Raw genomic sequence first — 21,225 nt, 5'->3', positions numbered from 1 at the left:
TCAGCGTCTCTGGGGGTCTATGGGGCAGTGGGCTGGCCTCGGCTTGCCCGGACGCTCAGCTTCTGCATGATGATTGGATGATCTGTCTGAGGCTGAATCCCTTTTTGATTGACAGCTAAATGAGCGAATCAGCGATCTTGAAATTGAGCTTCCCCTCCTTGAAAGACCAGCATCCACCACTGCTTCACACAGTTATATTTGTTGTTTTTTTCCATTAAGAATTTGGATTCTTCCGTGACAATGTTCACCAAGTGTATCTAGAAGCAAGTTTCTTATGTTATTCAGAAAAAATATCAAATTCTTTCTTTCAGACCAGTGCAGCAGAGCTGACTTTGTTGTAATGAATGAGCAAAAGGTGAAAACTTTTACAGTGCAAGCTTTATTTATTTATGTTTTTATCCTTGTTAGCTGCACTATGAGGCTGCTTCCTGCAGTTGCTTTGTTAATGTTTATTGGCCCCAATTTAGCTCCATAAAATCTGCTTTACTTTTTATTTGTTTATGAAAAGAGCACAGTGTTGATATTTATACTGGTGGTGTAGGGGTTTAAGTGTGTGACCCATGTACAAGAGGCTTTGGTCCTCAGCGAGGTGGTCCCTGGTTCAAGTCCCGACCCCAGTGATGTTTGCTGCATGTCTTCTCTGTCTCTGCCCTCATTTCCTGTCTAACTACTGTCATAAAAACTTTGGGAAAAATAAAGTTGCTTACATATGTCGGGACCCTACTCTTCAAATCTGCAGGCATTTCTGCAAAATCTCAAATCCACATAAATTAAAGAGCAGCAGAAACAGATGTAGGGCAGGAGCAAAATGGTAAGCATAAAATAAAGAAATTGATTAGGATTATAGTTTATTGGATAAGGGTCTCTTAATCCAGAGAAAATGTCAACTGTAGCCTATGTCCTGGATAACATGTGTTAGTGGTGGCCCTTGAGGTTGTTACTTCAGCGGTAGTCCACTCCCTGTGAAGCTCCCTCAAACTCTTAAATGGCTTTTACGTCACAATCCAGTTGTAGTTGCAGTTATACGTGTTGCATCAGCACGTTTTTCTACCACACCACACTTTTCCTTCCACTGAACCTTCCATTAATATGCTTGAATACAGCATTCTGTGCACAACCCGCTTCTTTAGCAGTAATATTTTGTTGCTTCAGTAACTGTTTGTGGCATAAATAAAGGTTTAGAAGGTATCATTTTGTGTGTAACGACATTATAAACTAAATTAGTTCTACTTTCATAAGGACATTCTCTTGAGATGCATGTGGACCCAGGCAACAACCCAATGCCTGGATGTATGTGCTAGAAATGTTTCTGGCTACAACAGAAAACACATTTGCATATGTCACATGTACAATGGAAAGGAAAGATTTTACTATTATGAACCATATTTGTGCAAAATTTCCGGCAGATTTTAGTCCTACTATTCCATTAACTTCTTTTTGTTTTGCACACTAAGTGAATGCTGATAGAGAGGAAGCTGCTGAGCTGCTGGCAGCGAGTTGGTGGTGTGATTATGGTTGACTGTTATAAGACGGTGTTTTGCTTGATATGAACACAGTGTTCTCCTGGATATAACAGCGGCACAGAAGTGACAACGATGACAGTAGTGTAAAGGCTAGTTGTAAAGTGTCAGAGTTTTCCTGTTTTTGCCGTGCTTGCAGTGCATCAAGCTCTGCTCAGAATATACACCTGGCTGTTTACTAGCCAGGCGGACAGATATTTGTTCTCACTGCGTGTGTGTTTCTGAACGCTAATCTGGCTAGGGATAATAGCTTGTGCATCTGTATTTATACAATACTAGGCTGGTGCAACAGTCACTTCACAATGCTGGTGTTTTTTGTGTTTGTTTGCACAGGCCGGCTGCTGGTGGACCTTTTGCAGCTGCCATGCAGCACTTGTTCTCTTACTCAGTGTGTAATCAGATGTGGGCCTCTGCTATTGTCTGCAATAAAATGGTACTTGTTTGGGTAGGTAATCCAGTGACACCATGTTTGCTGAACACCGACCAGTGCAGACTGATTTACACACAATGGGAGCGTTTGGTTTGTGAGATACCCTTTAATTGATCTTTACATTAAAGAGGCACATAGAAAGTATGGTTGAAAGCTGTATTCCCCCGTGCAACCAAAGCATTAATTTTGCAGCCATTTAGGAAAACTGCCGAATTTAACTTACCCTCTTAGTTTTGTATAATTCCAGAAGAAGCTCAAGTGTGAGTCAGCACATCAGAGGCTTTACTGCACCGACATGCAGTTGCTACAGCTCACTGTTCGCTGCATTCAATTAGCTAATGACTCTACTCTTCACAGCACTGCAAGGGCAGCTGAAAATGCTTTCTCACAGGTTCATGACATGTGGATTCAAAACCAAGCAAGATAAAGTTGCAAAACATTAATTCTACATTTCACATCAGTTATGTAAGAATTAAGATTTAGGTTTCTATAAATAAAAAATGTGGTGAGCTTGAAACCTGATCTCAAGCAGGTAGTCCACTGATATCACTCCAGTGCACTGTAAAGCAATTCAGGCATTTTCTGAGTTTTTTCATCGATTTTACTGTTCACGCAAAATGGCATGTGATAAAGTGAAAGTAGTGCATTTGGCTTGTACATAATATTGGTCAAAATCTTGAGAAATATCTCAACACTACAATGACAACTGCTTTTATCTGTAAAAGTTTGTGGTCCATTCGGGTTGGAAGCATGCCATTTAAGCATGCATGAATGGACAGAAATCTGACTTCTATTCCAGTCCACAGATGGGAAGAAATCCTTGCTGCTAAATATTCCCCAATCATCTGTGGTATTATAACAAAGTGTAAGTGGTTAGAAGCAATGGCAAATCACCCAACAAGTGAAGGCCACATGAAATCACAGACATGGGTTAGTGGATGCGTAGTACACCAAGGTTGCCATCTTTCTGCCAAGTCAGGAGCTACAGACCGCCAAACTGAATGTGGCATTAAGATTAGCTCAAGAACAGTTTGTAGAGACCCTTACAGAATGGGTTTTAATGGGCAAGCAGCTGCATCCAAGCCTTCCATCACCAAGTGTGATGCAGAGGTGAAAAGCACACCGCCACTGTTTGGACTCTAGAGCAGTGGAGACATGCTCTCTGCAGAGATGAATCATGTCAGTGATATAAGGAAGTTATCACGTAAAAACAGCAAAAGCAAGCTGCCCATGGCCTCAGATTAAGGCATTTTTTCCTATGAGTCATGCAGTTGTTTTTTTTTATGTGGAAAAAACAAATCTGGCAATAGTTAGCACATAATTATGAAGTGGCACTCACCTATTGTTAAAAATGTAAAAACACCTCGCTACCTCTACTTAGTCCTCTGTGTATGGAACATGATATAGTGAGTGACAGTTTAAACACTGCTGAGGTTGTAGAGAAAGGTAAGTGATGTTCAGCATATTATGCTATAATACATGGCCTTGTAACAGTATTCATACTCCTTGTACTTTTGCAAATTTTTAAGCCTACAACCACAAAATTCGTTTCCTGCCATCTGACAATTATGCACAATTTTGTGTTGCTCTATTACATAAAATCCCAATATGTTACATTGACGTTTACAGCTTTAACTACAAACATGTTGCTAAATTAAAGAAGTCCAGGGTCTATAAATACTTTTTTAAGGCACCGTATAATCCCTTCACTGTATAGTCAAACATACCCTATCAATATATTCACTTATTACCTTTTTATTTACCCATAATGGGAACAGTTTAGAACATCATGTGAAGTATGACTACAGTGCTGTCTACATCTTGTTTATATTAAGCAGAGTTAAAAAAAAGTGCTGCATAAAAAATACAATAAAGCCAAAACCTGTGGAAAAAAGGAAATTTTAAATCAGATAAAGCTTACATTTGAAATAATAATAATTTAGAAAAAGAAAATTCCAGGGGAAAAAAATAACTCTAAATGAAGAAACATATATGTGAAACAAAACCACAGAATTTGTGTGTGTTTCACATAAAGTCAACACATATGCATATATAAGTAAATAAAGGAAAGGATAAAAAAAGGACAAATTGTCAAAAATGCACACTACCTAGCCATAGAGCCCTTGCTCTACATATGCAACATTTGGAATTAAACATTATATTTTTTAACCTATATGCTGATAAACTGTACTCGTACTCGTCGTTTTCCGCTTTATCCGGGACCGGGTCGCGGGGGCAGCAGACTCAGCAGAGACGCCCAGACGTCCCTCTCCCCAGACACCTCCTCCAGCTCCTCCAGGGGGAGCCCAAGGCGTTCCCAGACCAGCCGAGAGACATAGTCCCTCCAGCGTGTCCTGGGTCGTCCCGTGGGCCTCCTCCCGGTGGGACGTGCCTGGAACACCTCCCGAGGAAGGCGTCCAGGAGGCATCCGGTATAGATGCCCGAGCCACCTCAACTGGCTCTTCTCGATGTGGAGGAGCAGCCACCCTTTTCCGGTCGAGAACCATGGCCTTAGACTTGGAGGAGCTGATCTTCATCCCAGCCGCTTCACACTCGGCTGCGAACTGCCCCAGTGCATGCTGTAGGTCTTGGCTAGAGGGGGCCAGCAGGACCACGTCCTCTGCAAAAAGAAGAGACGAAATCCTCTGGTCCCCAAACCAGACCCCCTCCGGCCCTTGGCTGCGCCTATAAATCCTGTTCATAAAACTTATGAACAGGACCGGTGACAAAGGGTAGCCCTGCCGGAGTCCAACATGCACCAACAATGGGGACCAAACCCCTGCTCCGCTTGTGGAGAGACCGGATGGCCCCTAGTAAAGGGCCCCCGGTTCCATACTCCTGGAGCAACCCCCACAGGGCATCACGAGGGACACAGTCGAATGCTTTATCCAGGTCCACAAAACACATGTGGACCGGTTGGGCCCTGTAGAGGGTATAAAGCTGGTCCAGTGTTCCACGGCCGGGACGAAAACCACACTGCTCCTCCTGAAGCCGAGGTTCGACTATCGGCCGGACTCTTCTCTCCAATACCCTGGCGTAGGCCTTACCAGGGAGGCTGAGGAGTGTGATCCCCCTGTAGTTGGAACACACCCTCCGATCACCCTTCTTATGAAGGGGGACCACCACCCCAGTCTACCAGTCCAGAGGCACTGTCCCCGACCGCCACGCAATGTTGAAGAGGCGTGTCAACCATGACAGCCCCACAACATCCAGAGACTTGAGGTACTCAGGGTGGATCTCATCCACCCTCGAAGCCCTGCCACCGTGGAGCTTTTTAACCACCTCGGTGACTTCAGCCTGGGTGGTGAAAGAGTCCAACCCCGAGTCCCCAGCCTCTGATTCCACCAGGGAATGAGTGATGGCAAGATTGAGGAGATCCTCGAAGTACTCCTTCCACCGCCCGATAATGTTCCCAGTTGAGGTCAGCAGACTCCCACCCCCACTGTAAACAGTGTTGGCGAAGCCGGGCAGTGGCAGAGGTATAAACTGGTTTGGGGGAATTGTTTTTACAGTGTCTTCACACTTAGGCTGCACATTGGATGGCTCAGCACCCATAACCTTTAATTCAAAGCCACAGACCCCCCTCATAAAAGTACAACTGATAATTTGAGGTTTTATTTAAGCCAGAGATTTCAAACTCCTCAAAGGCTCATGCCCTTCAACTTTAGGAGTTCAACACAGCTGAACCACATGGCTGAATTACCTCCTCAGCATGCAGTCAAGTTCTACAGAGTCGTGCTAAAAATCTAATCATCTGATTCAGGCTTGTTGAGGCGAAAACACATTTACAGGATACAGAACACCGGCCTGCAAACACGGGAATTTGAGACCTCTGATTTAGCCAGACAGACATTACTAACAAGTTATGTTTGATATATAAATAGAATATATAATGTATTATCTATTACCTGCGGGCAGTAGACAGAAATCCACTGATAGCTCATAGATTAAAGTGATAAGAAATTATGCAACATGTGCATTGCTTCTCTATTGATACGTGAAGGGTGATTAATGTCACTGCCTACTTCATTGCAGTCAAATGAATCACTTCGTAACACTGCAATCTTGATAAGAGCTACAGAGAGTCGATCAATATGGGCAAAGCAGGAAAGTGTGTCCTCAGAGTCAGGCTGCGATGAAAATGAAGGCATTTTTCCTCATCCATCAGCTTGGTTACTAATCACCACAGTTCTCTAATTAGCAGTGAAATGAAAAGCACTGAAGCTGAAAGTCATAAATACTTAATGCATTTGAAGTGTGCTTTGTTGAGGAAGTGCACAGAATCCACCTGGGCCATTGTAGTATGCAACCTAAACTCATTCACACAGACACACACTTATCAGCTTGCTGTGTTGTAATATAAAGTCAGGTTGGTCAAGTAATACTGTCAGCAGAAGTCGGATTATTAATAGCTTTGATCATTCATAATAAAACCTACCAGTAAAAACCAAATGTGTTCTGTTGTTGTTGACACTAAATATCCTAGCTATGTGATTTAACTCATGCAGCTTTGAAGTTATTCTTCACCTTGACGTGAACAAGGTTAATAGGGAGAGGTTATTGAAGTCCACTAGCTGTACGGCCTAAAGCTAAAGTTGCAGCTACGTAAAATGTTATTGTCTGATAACAATGATTTCAGATTTTCCTGATTAATCAGTTCACGTGTCAAGTAAAACATATTAAAGAAATATGCCAGGTAAGTAATTATTGTCTTGTGGTCACTTCGAGACTTATAAAAACCACCACACAGCTGCCTCAGTCAAGTCAGTTTGTGCACCAGGGAAACTGGATGTCATGGATTACCAATTAAAAGTTCAAGGACACTCATCAATTAAAAAAATAGAGTATGTGTTAAAAACGATTCAGTTGTGAATGATGAATTATGGCACCAGTGAGAAAAAAGAAAATCTTAATGCATGATTTTCCGCATTAAATAAATGTACTGTAAAGGCAGATTTTTTTTCTAATTTTTTAGTTAGAAATTACGCTATAACATTTATTTACTTTAAGGCTTTTTGCAAAGCTATACTAGGGTTGCCAATAAATGTTAACTTTATTGTAATTTAAGATAAGAAAGGGACATTCACATTACTTAACATCACTACCAGGTATAGATGTAGATATGAATTAGCATGACAACTAATTTCCATCCGTTGTCGGATGGAAGTTAGCTGTAGCAGGTAACCTTTTACAAATACAGCTAATATTTGCATTCATACATACGTACATTGTATGAACTGCCTGGTGCTAAGTCTGCTTTATTATATAACAGGTGCGACTTTTACACCTGTTGGGAACTAGAGTGCATTGTAATTTGCTGAAAATGAATTCAACATTGAACAGTTAATTAAAAACAACAAAAAACAACACAGGTTCCACACATGCAACAGTAACAAATGTGAAGGAAACAGGGTTTACCCTCAGGCATGTTTTCGGAGTTGGACAAAAAACAAAAGCCATGTCTATTCCCTTTGACAAGTCTAAGCTGCACACTGGTACTAAAATTAATTAATTTGTTACCTCTGCGTGTTCAAATTAAACACCTTGATTTAGTAAAACTACACTGGGCATTGTTTCTCCATCTTCTTCTTTTAACATCTCACAGCTACAAAGACAACAAACAAGCACTGTTTTGATCAAATGAAGATGTGATTGAATTGAACAAAAGCTTTGCTCAACACAGGACTCCATTCTCTATTCATTCATTTCACTATTTTGTTGCACCAAGATGACCAAGGTTTCAAGCACTTCGTTTTGTTAGACAACTGAACTATGTACAGAGCCATCTCGAATCACATAGAAACAATCATGTAACTGTGTCTTTTAAATAAGATGGGTCCATTAAATTACAAGTTACACTAAAAGTTTCTAAATAATTATAATTGAACTTCATTTTGGACAAAAATTATCCATGTTATTAAAAAAGAATAAACAAACTATGTGTCTTAAAAAACATCCAAACATCAAACATATACTTAGTCAAAAGTACAGCTGCTATAGAACTCATATAAATGTAAATATATCCACATTTTCTATAATCCTATACAAGTCTATGTAGTCTATGAAAAAGACAAAAAAAATATTAGGTAGAGTGTCAGGAATTTGCTTCTGTTACTGAAGATAAAGGCGTTTATGAAGAAACTGCATTTAATTGAGACCTACTAGATCAAATCACGTCATAAATTTCCCCTAAAATTGCACATTGACTTGCGAAACAAAGATTGTTACGAAAAAGGCCATGTATCAAAATCTTCCTTGAGACCCTTGGTCTACAGGCATTTGAAGGTCAGTCAGTCATTTTCTACCGCTTATTCCATAGTGGGTCACAGGGGAGCTGGTGCCTATCTCCAGCAGTCTATGGGCGAGAGGCGGGGTACACCCTGGACAAGTTGCCAGTCCATCGCAGGGCAACACACAAACAACCATGCACACACACACTCATTCATACACCTAAGGGCAATTTAGAGTGACCAATTAACCTAACTGGCATGTCTTTGGACTGTGGGAGGAAGCCAGAGTACCCAGTGAGAACCCACACATGTACGGGGAGAACATGCAAACTCCATGCAGAAAGACCCCCGGCCGGGAATCAAACCCAGGACCTTCTTGCTGTAAGGCAACAGTGCTACCAACTGCGCCACCGTGCAGCCCATTTGAAGGTATGGAGTCAAAATTAGAGGCTAGTTACATTACATAAAATTATATTAGCGTTCATAAATCAGTCATTTGCATAATTTCTCAAAATAAGTCCACAGGACGAACACTTCCTTTTCAGTGAGATATGTTTACAATAGCTTAAAAGAAAATGAGAAGATCTCTTTACATTTCTCAGGATTCAAAATTATTTTAAACTCAAAACAAAGTTTCACTCTTTTATAAAAAAATTTTTTTAAATTGACAACATATATATACTCTTTACTAATTTGCTAAAACAAAACAAAAAAAAACAACAACAAATAACACTAACTCTAATTTATGTCAGTGTTTTTAAACCGGCTGCACGGCGGTGCAGTTGGTAGCACTGTTGCCTTGCAGCAAGAAGGTCCTGGGTTCGATTCCCGACTGGGGGTCTTTCTGCATGGAGTTTGCATGTTCTCCCTGTGCATGCGTGGGTTCTCACCGGGTACTCCGGCTTCCTCCCACAGTCCAAAGACATGCCTGTTAGGTTAATTGGTCACTCTAAATTGCCCTTAGGTGTGTGAATGAGTGTGTGCATGGTTGTTTGTGTGTTGCCCTGTGATGGACTGGCAACTTGTCCAGGGTGTACCTTGCCTCTCGCCCATAGACTGCTGGAGATAGGCACCAGCTCCCCCGTGACCCACTATGGAATAAGCGGTAGAAAATGACTGACTGACTGTTTTTAAACCCTGGACCTCAAGGCACACTGCGCTACATGTTTTAGACGTTTTCCTGCTTTAACACCTGATTCAGGTGATTGCAGTTCAGTAAAAGCTATCAACTGGAATCGGGTGTGCTGAAGCAGGGAAACATCTAAAACATGCACGGCATAGTGCCTTTAGGACCAAGGCTGAAAAGCACTGCTATATGTCCTGGTTGTCTGAGGTTGGTCCTGGAGAGCTACTATTAGATGCGTCCCTTCTCTAACACACCTGACTCAACTGGTGCCTCGTTACCAGACCTCTGCAGAGCTGGATGACTTAATGCTGATGAGGGAATTCAGCCATTTCATCAGACGAAGGTAACCGCTGTAAGGCACATGGCAATCAGTTTAAAGTTTGAGAGAAACCTTTGTCCTTGGCTTTATTCGGTCCTGAAACTACTGAACAACAGCTGTAAAAGAACTAAATCTGTTTTGTCCGTGAGAACTGCTCTATGCTACTTTCTCTTAAAATCAATACCATTTTTAGCACATGCAGTAAAGATCTCAAGTTGTGATTGACCTCTAGTGAGGGTATTTATTTATTTTTGCATTTTTAATGCTACCTGCAAAACTAAGATCTTTCTTATTTTGGCCTCTTTGATGTAAAATCCTATATCACATGACCCTTCTTTTCTGGGCATCATCAAACCAGGCTTCAGGTAGTGTGATGGAGACACAGATGGTGAGGAGATTGCCTCACAGGGACATGATATGTGGTATTTTTCCATCTCACTCCTACATCAAAGTCTATCACTATCATTGTACAGCTGAATGTACAGAGACATGTTACCAACAACCCTTTGGATATGGTTGATACATAACATCTTGAGCTGTAAGATTTAAGGAGGCTGCCAGGAAGAGATGGCAATCAATTGACTGTCAGGCTATTGACACACTAACCACAAGTAAAATCAATCCAAGCACCTTTATCCTTGTGTAAAGGGAAAAACTGAAACCAATGAAGGGTTAAAAAACAATCAAAGAGCTACAATTTTCACCATGCATGCACAACTATTTATTATATTCTATGAAAGCTGTACCTGAAAAATGTATATTATCAGTAAAATTAATATTAATAAAATTATTTCAGCATTTCTTTTGTTTTTGCTTGTTTCTGTAAGGTGCAGTCATGTCACGTGACTTTCAGCATTTTTTCTTTAAACAAGCCAGAAAGTTTCTCCAACCAAATTCAAGGCTGTAGGGGTGTGATTGAATAATACAGAAAACAAAATGCAGGACAATTATAAAGTGGTGTTCGAACGTTGTTGTTTTTTTTTTATTATTTGGTTCTATAGTTAATTTCATAATATCTTGGTGAACTAGTTTTTAAATCACTTTTTGTTTAGATTTAGGACTCAAATGTAATTACATTCAGAGCCTTGCCCAATGTTGGCTAAATACTGATAAGCCATTTCACTTTCAAGGACCATGGCCATAGAGGCTTTGGGGAAAGAGACTCAGACTTAGATATGCTCCAGTCCAGAATTATTGGCTTCCGGTCCTTTTTCTTATATCTAAATTTAGGTTCCTTTTGATACTGATCATTTCTGAGTACTTTTATTTCAACATTGAGTTTTCTATTTGTCCCGGTGCTGTAAGTCACAACCAAAAAACACAAAGTCACCACCGTGTATGCTGCTATAATTTGTGCCCATACATTCAGTTGAATATATTTTACAAGTTTGATAATTACATAATAAACCTTTAGAACAACATTTTCTTGTCTGTGTTAACATTATGCTGCAGAGCTGATAAATCTGCATACTAACTCCTGAGAATCAGGAGGAGGTTGAGGGCCAGAATGGACTTCAAGAACATAACATAATCAGGCTGCTGCTCTGACCTATTTAGCAAATCTTTGTAAAATGGGCTAAACATGTATTATATCCAGCAAAATAAAATCAAGAGTGCATCAGTGACTCATCAAGGAGGTCAGAAAAGAACCTAGAAAAACATCTAAAGCTCTGCAGGCCTCCGTTTCTTCAGTTCAAGTCATTGTTTGTTCTTTAACTTTAAGAAAGAGAGTGGCCAAACATAGCATCCATGAGACAGTTCCAAGGCAAAAACTGTGAACATCTTACATTTGCCAAAAACATTATGATGATCAAAAAGACTTTTGGGAAAATATTTTGTGGACTGATGAGACAAAAGCGGACCTTTTAGGAAGGTGTCCCGTTACATCTGGTGTAAAACTAGGCAGAATTTAAGAAAAAGAACATCTGCTTTGCTGCTTCAGAACCTGGATGACTTCATATTATTCATGCTAAGATAAATTCTGCTGTTTAAAACAACCTGTAATTAGTTTATGACAGTAATCATAAGACCAATTGACTTTAAGCAGGAAAATTATCCAAAACACACCATCACATCTGAATGGCTCCAAAACATGAAGGCTTTGGACTGGCCTAATCAAATTTCAGAATTCAATCTGTTTGAGATGTTGTGCTGTGACCTTAAAAAGTTGGTTCTTGTTGGAAACCCTTCAATGTGGCTGAATTAAAACAAGTCTGCAAAGAAGAGTGGGCAAAAACACCTCCTCAGTAGTGAATAAAATTCCCAGTTATTACAAACCACCAAGAATGCACAACCAGCAATCATGTTTCATTGGCAGTTTTTTTTCACATAGGCCCAGGTTGGTTCAGGTTGCTTAATACTCATTCAACTTATAACAACATCGGTCAAAATATATTTATACAGCAACACATACCATGTTGTCTGGATTTGTGGATGGATCGGTGGCGTCATCCCAATATCTAAACCAAGAACCCATTTCTACTTGGGATGGGAGATAAAGGATGAAGGAGATGGCACTAAGTGATGATTAGTGAAGGGGGAAGACATGAGGAATAAAGGTAAAACGTGAAAAATAGTGCTGAACAGAGGAGCTAAACAAACGTACACAGTTGAGTAATTGCAGGTGTCGGTGAATTGTGACTCTGTTCCTGAACCTAAGTTAACACATTAACAAAATGTTTCTTATATGTTTGGGTTTCCAATAAGAAAGAGCTTGTCAAAGCAGACATGTCGTAAAAATAGGATTACCTGCAGACCAGGACATCTTGTTAGCATCTGGCTATTTTTAAGAAAGGTTCACAGATTTACATAAAAAATAAATCTGTCACTGAAGTCTTCCTAGTAGATAAAAAAAAACAGCAATTAAATCATCACAAATGACAGAAATATAGCTCAGCAGGATTAGAATAAGTTCACAAAGTCAAACTTTTTGTTGTGCCACCTCTCCTCTCTCTCTTGCATGGTTAGACATCTCGTGATTACAGTACTCAAGAGCAGAAAGTCAAAGTACAACTGAGGCCTGGAGGTGTTCAGTTGGGTGATATTAGGGTGGCATGTCTTCTATTTGTGGCTTTTTTCAGCTTAATTGGACCATGATCTAAAATGTCCAATAGAGTGGTTCTCAATTGAGCAGATTGTTTGGTCGCTTAGTTCAGGCTGGAATGAAAGAAGTCACCCATATGGATGATTGCATGACTGTTTACGTTAAAGAAAGTTAAAAATGAAAAAAAAAAAAAAGTTTCCACACTATCAATCTGAATTTCTTCACCACATACATTTGCAAACATTGTGCTATTACTGAAAGAATGGGTTTGGGGATATAATCTTACTGAAATGAGTTTCCTGAACTTCGTACAGTTTTTTTTAGGTACAGGGAACTCATTATTTAAATGCTGGATGATTGCCATCTAAAATTAATCTCAAAAGGTAAACCTGTTGAAATAAAAAACAAAGCTGCTTACTGTTTTTTTTTTTTTTTTTTTACAAAAAGACACTTTGAGACATTAGATTTTTAGTTTAAATAAAATATGTTTGACATATTTTTCTGCTCTGTTTCTCTTTTCTTCCAAAGATATCCAAGCAGCAGCTTCAGCAGACCAAGGATCGCTTCCAGGCCTTCCTAAATGGAGACACGCAAATTGTAGCTGATGAAGCATTCATCAATGCCGTGCAGAGTTACTCTGAGGTAATAAGACCACAACAGTCCACTCAAAACCACTTATTTAGGCACAGGGACTAATTTCTGTGTTTCAGATATCTCCTTCATATTCATGTAACTTTTCCGTCTTTACAGCAAAACAAACCTCATTTTCTTAAATTCTTTTTTTTAAATGTTGAGTATATTTGGTGCATTTTCTTAGTACATTTTAAGTAAAATGTCAAACAGAACTTTACAGTTCTGCTATTCATGGTGGATATGCCTGAATTGAAAGGAGCTTTGTGGTAAAATGGTGGCAGAAGCTTTTCACTGCACATATTATGAGTCAGAGCGTGTGGTTGACACAGCCATTTTTTTCCAGCTTCACATTTCGGTCTGCAAAAGTCATTACTGCTATGCAGGCAACACTGAAAGGCACAGCATTAAAAAACAAAATCTTAATAGCTAGTTACAAGATAGAAAAACAGCCAGTCACTAAATGAAGAGAGCTGGTCACTGTTATTGTTTCTCCTTTTGGAAGACAACTGAACAGGAACCTGCAATATTTATTGCAGGCAGGTGACCCACTATGAAATAAGTGGTATAGAAGATTAATTAATGATTTAATTTTTTCATTTATTTTGATGCTTACTGACAAACTGCTTAAACAGTCCTTATTATCATCAATCTAAAATTAAACTTAAAGAAAATCATATTTATTTAATTAACAGGTCAAACAAGAACAATTGAAACATCTTAAGAAAGATAATATTCAAAGTGGTATCCCCAAATTAAACACAAAATGCCGTTGTACTGCAATCTTAAAATGATTTAACCCCGTCATTACAAGTATTTTTAGTAGTAGAGCAGCCCTATACTGTTATGACCTGCTGCATCACGCATCCATCATAATCAAATACCTCCAGTTCTTTAATATTCTTGGGTTGTGTGCTGCAAGTGCCTTTTTAAAATCCCATCAAGGATTTTCAATAGGGTTCAGGCAACTTTAATGGCGACTCTACAGACTTCCAGGGAATCTTGACTTGATGGACTTAAGGATTAAATTGGCATCATTGTAATGTTTGAAGATCCATCATTCCCAAGCTTCAGCTTCCTCTCAGACAGCATAACATTTTCTCCTTCCTGATACTAGTTTGAATCTATCTTGTTATCCACACATTGTAGGATTCCAGTGGCAGAGGAAAGGACTCTTTATTGCTTTCTTTAAATGCAGGAGTTTACATACACTAAGATTACTTGGTCTTTAAAATATTTGAGAAATGATGATGTTAGTTTTATAGGCTTCTGATAGGTTAATTCATAAGATTTAAGTTGAATGAAAGCATACTTTGGATGTATTCTAAGGCAACACCTGAGTCGTCCTTGTGTACAATTATCAAATGCCTCTAGGTGCCTCTATGTTTCTCTGTGCAAATGGTTATATGCAAGTGTAAACACCATGGGAATGTCCAGCCATCAAACTGTTCAAAAAGGGCATGAGTTCTGTGGTCCAGATTTGAACACGTTTTGGTCCAATATGTGTGCATTAACCCAACAACAAAAACAAAAGATCTTATGAAGATGCTTGCTAAAGCTGGTAAGAGAGTGTTATTATCCACAGTGAAACAAGTCCTGTAATCCCATTGGCCAAAATTCCACTTCAACAGGAAGGAGACGTTACTCCGAAAGCAACATAAAAAGCAAGATTATGGTTTGCAAATGAAGACAGGAAAAAAACCTAGATTTTTAAAGACATGTCCTGTGGTCTGATGAAACTAAAGATGAAGTAATTGGTCTAATGACCATTGTTACATTTGGAGGAAACAAGGGGGAAGCTTGGAACACCATCCCAACTTTGTGGGTTTGTATCGCTGCAGGAGCGACTGGTGGACTTCACTAAATAGATGGCATTATAGGGAAAGAACATTAAAACAAAAAATTCAAGCAACATCTCATGACATCAGCAAGGAAGTTGAAGCATGACTACAACTTGGTCCTCCAAATGTTTGGGAGTTGACATCAAAAGCTCTTGTCTCAGACCCATAGAAAATTTGTCAACACTAACCCTTACCCTGTGAGCAAGATGACCTACAAAACCTAACCCTTAGTTACTCATATTATATCAGGAGGAATGGTCCAAAATTCCTGTAATTTATCATAAGATGCTTATGAAAGGATACCCATACATTTAGTTCATGCCATATATTTTAAATGTGAATTCTACCAAATACTAAGAAAAAGTATTTAAATTATTTAAAGAATTAAAAGACATTCATTCATTATTTGAGTATTTATGAAATGCAAATAATTTTGATAATCCTGACTGACATAAAACAGCAAAGGTTTATTCACTGTCAAATAATACATCTAAATAGTGTAAAATGTGAAGTAACTGCACACTTTTGCAGTTAATAGAATTCATAATTTATCTGAACGTACTTGCAACACTTTAAGAGAACTGCTTAATAAATTTAGTCAATATATATGCACATCCACAGTAAAATAATATTATTATTTTCTTTAAGTTAGATCCTTGCTGCTTGCTGTTTTTTCAGTCTTTGCCTACTTCATCATTAATGTGCATGTTTACTCAAATGCTATTTTTAAAAGCTAACTTTTGGAATGTAATGGGCTGTTTTGTGTATTTTTCTTGGAAAACTGCACCTATACAACAAAGAAACCGAGACAGGTGACCTAACATCTGTTTCACTCAGCAAACCTTTGTTGTTTAGTGAAAAGATGCATAAAAACAACAATGATGATGTGCCCCTGTGCTGTGATGTTTCAAAAGTTGCTGAATGGAAGCAAAGAACAAAATGTGACTGTCACAGTGACAAATACTGTCAGCTTGGATGGCTGCTTCCCTTGATGCAGTGACAGCATTGTCTTGCCTGACTCTGTCCGTGTTAGCTTGTTGTTACCACAGGCATGAAGCCTCATGCTAAATAACAACATGCATATAAACACACACATGCCTACATGATTATTTAACACTAGACAGTTTTGTCATACTAAAGCACCAAAAAAATGTAATGTGGGCTGTTTTGTTTTTTTAAGTTTACCTAAACATTAACTTAAAATATGCACAAGTGATCATCCTAATCTAAATTTATTTACATATACAAACACAACAAATATTAATGTCCAAATGTGTCTCTTACTTGGTAGGTGTTCCTGAAGAGTGACCGTGTAGCTAAGATGGTACAGAGCGGCGGTTTCTCAGCCAACGATTTCAGGGAAGTCTTCAAAAGGCACATTGAGAAGCGGGTGCGAAGCCTCCCAGAGATTGACGGCCTGAGTAAGGAAACGGTGCTGAGCTCCTGGATGGCCAAATTTGACACCATCTACCGTGGTGACGAGGATCCGCGAAAGGCTCAGCAACGCATGACCGCCAGCGCGGCTTCGGAGCTAATCCTCAGCAAGGACCAGCTGTATGAGATGTTCCAAAATATCCTCGGCATCAAGAAGTTTGAGCATCAGCTGCTTTACCAAGCCTGTCAGGTAAGTTACATATACTCCATGTGGCACATACTATGTGGTGCATTGTAAAAGTGTTGTTTTGCATTTTGTCACATTACAACCACAAATGTCCATGTATTGAATGCATTTTATTGCAGTTTTATGTTATAAACCAACACGTAGCAAGGCATTATATTGAAGAGGAAGGATCATACATGATATTCAAATCTATTTTATATCAGAAAAGTGTGGCAAGTGTATTTACCAACTTTATATACATAAAATGCAGTGCAAGCAAGTGCAATCAATCACCTAATTAGTGAATAGTGTAACAAACCTTTATGGAAGAGTGGCAAAAAGATAGGCCTTGTGGAAAGAAAACCTAAAGAAGTGCAGTTTGCCATTTACCATGAAATATGGGAGACACAGCAATCAAAGTTGCTCTGGTCAGATGACCTCTGGTCAGTACCCAACTGGTACTTTTTGGCACACTATGTGTTGTAAAAAAAATAACACTGCATATCACCCTAAACACCATCATCACAGTGAAACATGATGGTGTTACTATCACTTTGTGGGGATATATTCTTCAGGAGCAGTAGGAGAGTTGGTTAGAGGTGCTGAGAAAAAAACAGATGAAGCTAAATCCAGGGCAATTCCTGAAGCAAACCTGTTAGAGGGTGCAGAAGACAGGACCGGGGGCAGAGATTTCATCTTCCAGCAGAAAAACAGCCCTAAACATACACCCAAACCTACAATTGAATGGTTTATATCAATGCATAATCAAGTGTTAGTTCTAATCTACAGTCTAATTAAATAATCTTTAGCAGCACTTGATAGTTAATGTACATAGATGTTCTTCATCAAATCTGAAATCTTGAATAAAATAGACACAAACTTTAGTCTCTAGATGTGTGAAGCTGGTAGACACATACTGTCCCTACAAAGTTTCAACTCTGTGGGGCTAACTACAAATGCATGCCAAAGATTCAATTTTCTTTTCCAGCAACTTGATGTTTGTGGTTCTAAAATGACAAAATGTCAAAACATTCGAGAAACACGAATACTATTGCGAGGCACTATGAGCACTTTTTTAAGATATAAATGTGTTGGGGTCACCTCCAGTCAAATGTGCCTGTTTCTCAAATATGACCAATGTTTGCACTATAATCTTCGTTTTCTAATTTATTACACAGTCTAATCATTGCCCCTTCTCACATGTTGGCTGTGATGTTAAACAGAACTATAAAATCAAATGGGTATCTTTGAGATGTATCCCTTGAAACCAGCCCAGTAATGCTTTATTGGCAAGGACATGTTGAGATTACTGGAAGATAGTGGTGGACTCTGGGGTGCTGGTGTCAGACATAACTCTCATTCCCTTGCTGTCTTTACTGCTCTTTGTGGGAGTGCAGAAAGCAGCACTGTTATCTTTCTACTAGAGATTGATTAAAATGTGAACAGGATGTGGAGAAAACCTCAGACACCTTAACATCTGTTTAAGATTTACTGCACGAAGAACAAATCTCTGACACACCTTAAAAAGCCTTGCTTGGATTTTTTTAATCACAGATTTTTCTTGGTGCTACTCTCCTATCACCAGCTGATTAGATCTAAGTAGATGGTAGAATTTGCTGTTAAACAAATTAGATGATTCAGTATTGTTTAAATGTCTCAACTGGCAAAAAATCAATAAAGATTATGTTCTGCATGAGTGTTCATTACAGTGAACCTTCTAATGCAGAGGTGCAATACATCACCACAGCCCTCATATCCAGTGTTTATTTGTCCTCCCAGTCCTTTGAGGTTGCCTAACCTATTTTTCTTTCTTTTTTATGCTGGCTGCAGAGTTGTTACCATAGGTTCAGTTTTTGCATTGTGATTTGCCTACTGATGATAGAACTGGAATATGGATCATCGCTGTGAGAAGAAAAATTCATTTTAAAGAAGAGACAAAAGAGACCTCATTTCTATTTAAGTACGTCTCCAGGTTTTCTTGACATAATTTAAAAGAAAGTTGTTGCAAAAGTTCATATTTCAGTCTATACTGATGGTGATATATATTCAGTAAACTATACTCATTTCTCTACTCAATAATAATGTTCTCTTTATAGAGGACATGTGACGTTCTAGTCAGTGCACTACCAAGCTCTTGGTAAGCTTTTGGCCAAGAGGCCAACTTTTTTTAGACGTTATCTCTGAGGATTTGTTTTTATTACAGTAACATCCTAAATTGTCAAAAGGAAGCACTGTTCTATTTTTGTCTCTAGCTGGAGTAAAATCACTCTTGGAAATGACTAACAGACTGATTAGAGTAGTGCAGACAGCTGCTGTGCCAGCCAGCCTCTGCTCCCTGGTGGGCCTATAAATGTTTTTTTTCTGCGGCAAGACCAAAACGGACTAGAAAACAGTAAAAATGAGTTTCTAGATTGAAAGAAAAAATGTAAAAAAACATGTAGACTTGCAACAGTTCTTTTTGCATTTTATTCCAAAGAGAAAAATAATAAAATCTAGAAAAATTCTTAAGATGTCACACAGTCTCCTTTCTTGCCATATATGCTGGCATGAAACCATGTTTTATGGGTCTAAATGTGAAAAGATGAGAGAGATTTTGTGGAACATAAAATCTTTCCATGTGTCTGAAAGTAGTGTGTGCTTTCATTCTTAATAGTGCATGTGTATTGGGATCAAGGATGTGGAATTCAGAAGGTTCTGCTGTGTCAGGATGGGTTGTTTTATTCTTTCTCTGACATCACTGTCTCATTTTTCTATATTTAAGGATCAACAGACCTTATGGGTATTAAATTCCACTTATCTATGAATACCCCTACATTCGCAGATAATTATTAGCCAAATCAATCATAGAGTAGGTCATGTCATAAGTTTCACTTCACTTTTGAAACATCCAGTATCCCGAAGTAAGTAAAGCTCCTGGATAGCGTAGGACACAGTTAAGTAATATCATTATTTGCCTTTGGTGTTGTACTTGAGTCACAGTTGCATTGATTCCGTAGTAGTAGTACACGTGTCCTGTATACAAGGTGTGTGAGAGCTGCCATTGACAAAAAAAGACAGACACATATTAGTGAAACCTGGGTGTTAAACGTTTTGTTATTGAATTAAAAAGTAGAGACCAATGCACTGTCTCTGACAGACCTTTTTATTAAGATTTCCAAGAGAAGATACTTTCCACAAAGATTACTGTAAGAACAGTATATCCTGACTGTGAACATAAGACACATTAATTACTCCATAATGTTTAACAATTTCCAGTTTAATATTGTCAAATAATTTATTGTTCTCTGTTGGAACTCTCCGTCTGAGGGTTTCAGACACACAGTCTCTTGTAACCCCTTTTCTTGTCTCTCTCTGTAAACCCAAAGAAATGTCTGATATGTTTTATATCAATATCTTTGGTGTGGAATAATTCCGTGACCTGACCTTTACAGTTGCTCAGCCCTTACATTGGTTCCTGTAGTCCAACAATGGTTGAACAATGTTCAGTCTTGTTTTAAGATCTTTTACAATACGGAAAGATTTCAACACAGCACCAGCCCTCACAAGGATATATGACAATCTAAATGCCTACCTCCACGTGCACTAAAATACATGTCCCCTGCTATAGAGGTCATTCCAATGCATAAGACTATTCATCCTTGTATTGTCTTCCACCTTTTTGAGATCAAGGCGTTATTAGGTCAGAGGTGATATATAGTCCCTTTAGCATAATCTGGGTCTGCTCTCCCAGTGGAAAATGCCCTGTAATATTCCAAAGTGAGGTGCTTAGAAGGCATCCTGTTTAGTAAACAACCTCAACTGTATATTTTGGATGCAGAGGAGCAGCAGCGCTACTCCGTTTAGATGACACAGCTCCTTACCCTATTTATAGGGACTGAGCCTGGCCACCCATGCGGAAGGAGCACATTTCCGCCACTTGTATCCAGGGTGTCATTCTTTCGGTCAATATCCATATTCGTAATGAAAGGTCAGAGTTACAAAGACGACTGGTAAATAAAGAGCTTAGCATTTTGGCTGAACTCTTTCTTCAAAATTACAGATAAGAGCAATACCCCTTATTACAGCAGACAAGGCCCCACTACCTCTATTCAACCCTAAATCCACTCTTGAACTCCTTAGCTTAGTCCAAAGATTGGCCCCCAAACTGGAGAAGGCAATCCACATCTTTGCTGTTAAGAGCAATGATCTCAGGCTTAGAGAAGCTGCATCTCATCCTGCCTGCTTTGCACTCGGCTGTGAACCACTCCAGTGCAGTCTTAAGCTCAACGTGGTGGTGGGTTTTCAGTACAGCTAAGATCCTGTGGGATATGTTGTCCAGGGATTAGGCCCCAGGCAGGGTCTGCCATGACAAACACTCTCGCTGGTCCTTAAAAAGGAGGGGCACCACTCACCCGGTCTGTTACTTCACAGATGTTGCCCCTGTCTTCGCTGCAACACTGAACAGACAATCATGACCTTCCAACAACATCCAGTCCTCAGCATGGCC

At 39.2% G+C, this 21,225-nt stretch overlaps 1 protein-coding gene across 15 annotated transcripts in view; it reads left to right on the top strand.

Annotated features, from left to right (window-relative positions):
- Window positions 1–21,225, top strand: part of cadpsb (Ca2+-dependent activator protein for secretion b) — a 117,971-nt gene that overhangs the window by 15,704 nt on the left and 81,042 nt on the right. For all 15 annotated transcript variants that reach the window (XM_047346736.1, XM_047346735.1, XM_047346739.1 and 12 more), the window contains exons 2-3: window positions 13,197–13,310; window positions 16,431–16,763. In XM_047346736.1, the coding sequence (XP_047202692.1) occupies window positions 13,197–13,310; window positions 16,431–16,763 (447 nt within the window). The remainder of the gene's footprint in view (window positions 1–13,196; window positions 13,311–16,430; window positions 16,764–21,225) is intronic.

This window comes from Girardinichthys multiradiatus, chromosome 20 (assembly GCF_021462225.1).
Source record: "Girardinichthys multiradiatus isolate DD_20200921_A chromosome 20, DD_fGirMul_XY1, whole genome shotgun sequence".
In the NCBI taxonomy this organism is placed as follows: Eukaryota; Metazoa; Chordata; class Actinopteri; order Cyprinodontiformes; family Goodeidae; genus Girardinichthys; species Girardinichthys multiradiatus.
Note: the sequence above shows the minus strand (reverse complement) of the source record. Positions and strands in the feature narration are given on the sequence as shown.